Source organism: Propithecus coquereli, unplaced genomic scaffold (assembly GCF_000956105.1).
Source record: "Propithecus coquereli isolate 6110/MARCELLA unplaced genomic scaffold, Pcoq_1.0 Scaffold51, whole genome shotgun sequence".
Classification (NCBI taxonomy): domain Eukaryota; kingdom Metazoa; phylum Chordata; class Mammalia; order Primates; family Indriidae; genus Propithecus; species Propithecus coquereli.
This window is the reverse complement of record NW_012150952.1, coordinates 5971130-5972515: the sequence shown is the minus strand read 5'-3', so window position 1 is coordinate 5972515 and position 1386 is coordinate 5971130. Positions and strand designations below refer to the sequence as shown.

Here is a 1386-nt window from a genome sequence, read left to right as displayed (position 1 = left end):
AATAACCACACAGAATACACATATTTTTACCTCTCCCAATGAGAAATAGTGACGTGGAATTTGAGAATCAGGATAAATATTCTCTAGGTACCAAGAGAAAGGTTTGCATTGTAGTTTCTGTCTTAGACCAAGTCTCGATGATATATCTCCATAATCCACCTTTGTAACACCTGTTGAAAAAAATAATTGACTCTGAATTATTAGTGTTCTGTTAGGTAACATACATCCATCTGTATATTGAATCTAACAAGCCAGATGAACGGAACAGTGGTTATCACTTGGGTGCTGTGTGACTATACAAGTGACATCCCATGATTCCACCACCAAAGTATAAACCAAAGACATTAAAATGTGTTTTAATTTTTCAAAGAAAAATTAAATTTATGTGAGAATAAAATACATGCTAGTAACATTAAACACAAATATAAGTTATATGGGATCAGAAAACTTTAATATGTTAAGGCAAAACCAAAAATATCAAGATCTATTTTGCTCAAATATTCAACAAAGCAATTGTTTCCAGTCAGGTTTCTCTCATAAAACTCACTGAACTGTGCACATTGCCACTCAACACTCTTGCTGAAACTGAAAAATGAGAGTAGAATAGTAACAATGTCAGGCTAACTTACAGCCAATGGAACAACTCTTCTCACAAAACCCTGAATAGCAGAGAAAAGTTCCTGGAGAAAAGCCCCTTGTAGCATGTTACGGGGGCTCTGCACTGGCCTCGTGACAGCAGGGATGGCCTGCCTATGGGGAATGCCCGGAACCCATTACTAAAACGGCAGTTTTGTTATGCTGAATGAAGAAGCCAAGAATCAAGAAAAGGTCATATAAGCTAGGAAAATGCCAGAAAATCAACAAAATGAAACTTCGCAGGAATAAATATTAAATGTTGCAGTTAGGTTAAAAAAAAAAAAAATAGAACATGGGTAACACCTGGGCTAGCAACACTGATCGAGATAATTTATTACTACTGTTAATAATGTATTATCCCAGGCATTCTGCCAAGCACTTTCTATACTGTGTGTGATTTCATTATTCCTTACAGTGACCTTATGAGGTGGGTGTTCACCTCTGCTCAAAGCTCCGCTTGCACTCTTCTTACTTCTCAGAATGCATCAGGATCAGGGACAAGGAAGATACAGTCTTGGAATTTTTAACGCAAAATAATGCTAACCTGGAGAAATTATATAGAAGAAATTCTTGAATTCATCCATCCACACTTCCGCAAGTCGTCTGTTATTTTTATTGATAATCTGCCCTGTGCCTCCTGGAAACGTGTAAGGTGTAGCTTTCCGAAACACATGTCCGACATGTGAGCATGTAACAATTTCCAAAGTTCCTCCACATTGCCAAATCTGAAAACAACAGCAGCGATGACCA

General features: G+C 37.4%; 1 protein-coding gene across 1 annotated transcript in view; it reads right to left on the bottom strand.

Annotated features, from left to right (window-relative positions):
* GALNT1 (polypeptide N-acetylgalactosaminyltransferase 1) overlaps positions 1-1386 on the bottom strand; it is a 35724-nt gene that overhangs the window by 15530 nt on the left and 18808 nt on the right. Inside the window, exons 6-7 of the mRNA XM_012656579.1 lie at positions 1181-1361; positions 31-170 (exon numbers count right to left, since the gene is read on the bottom strand). Of these exons, the coding sequence (XP_012512033.1) occupies positions 31-170; positions 1181-1361 (321 nt within the window). The remainder of the gene's footprint in view (positions 1-30; positions 171-1180; positions 1362-1386) is intronic.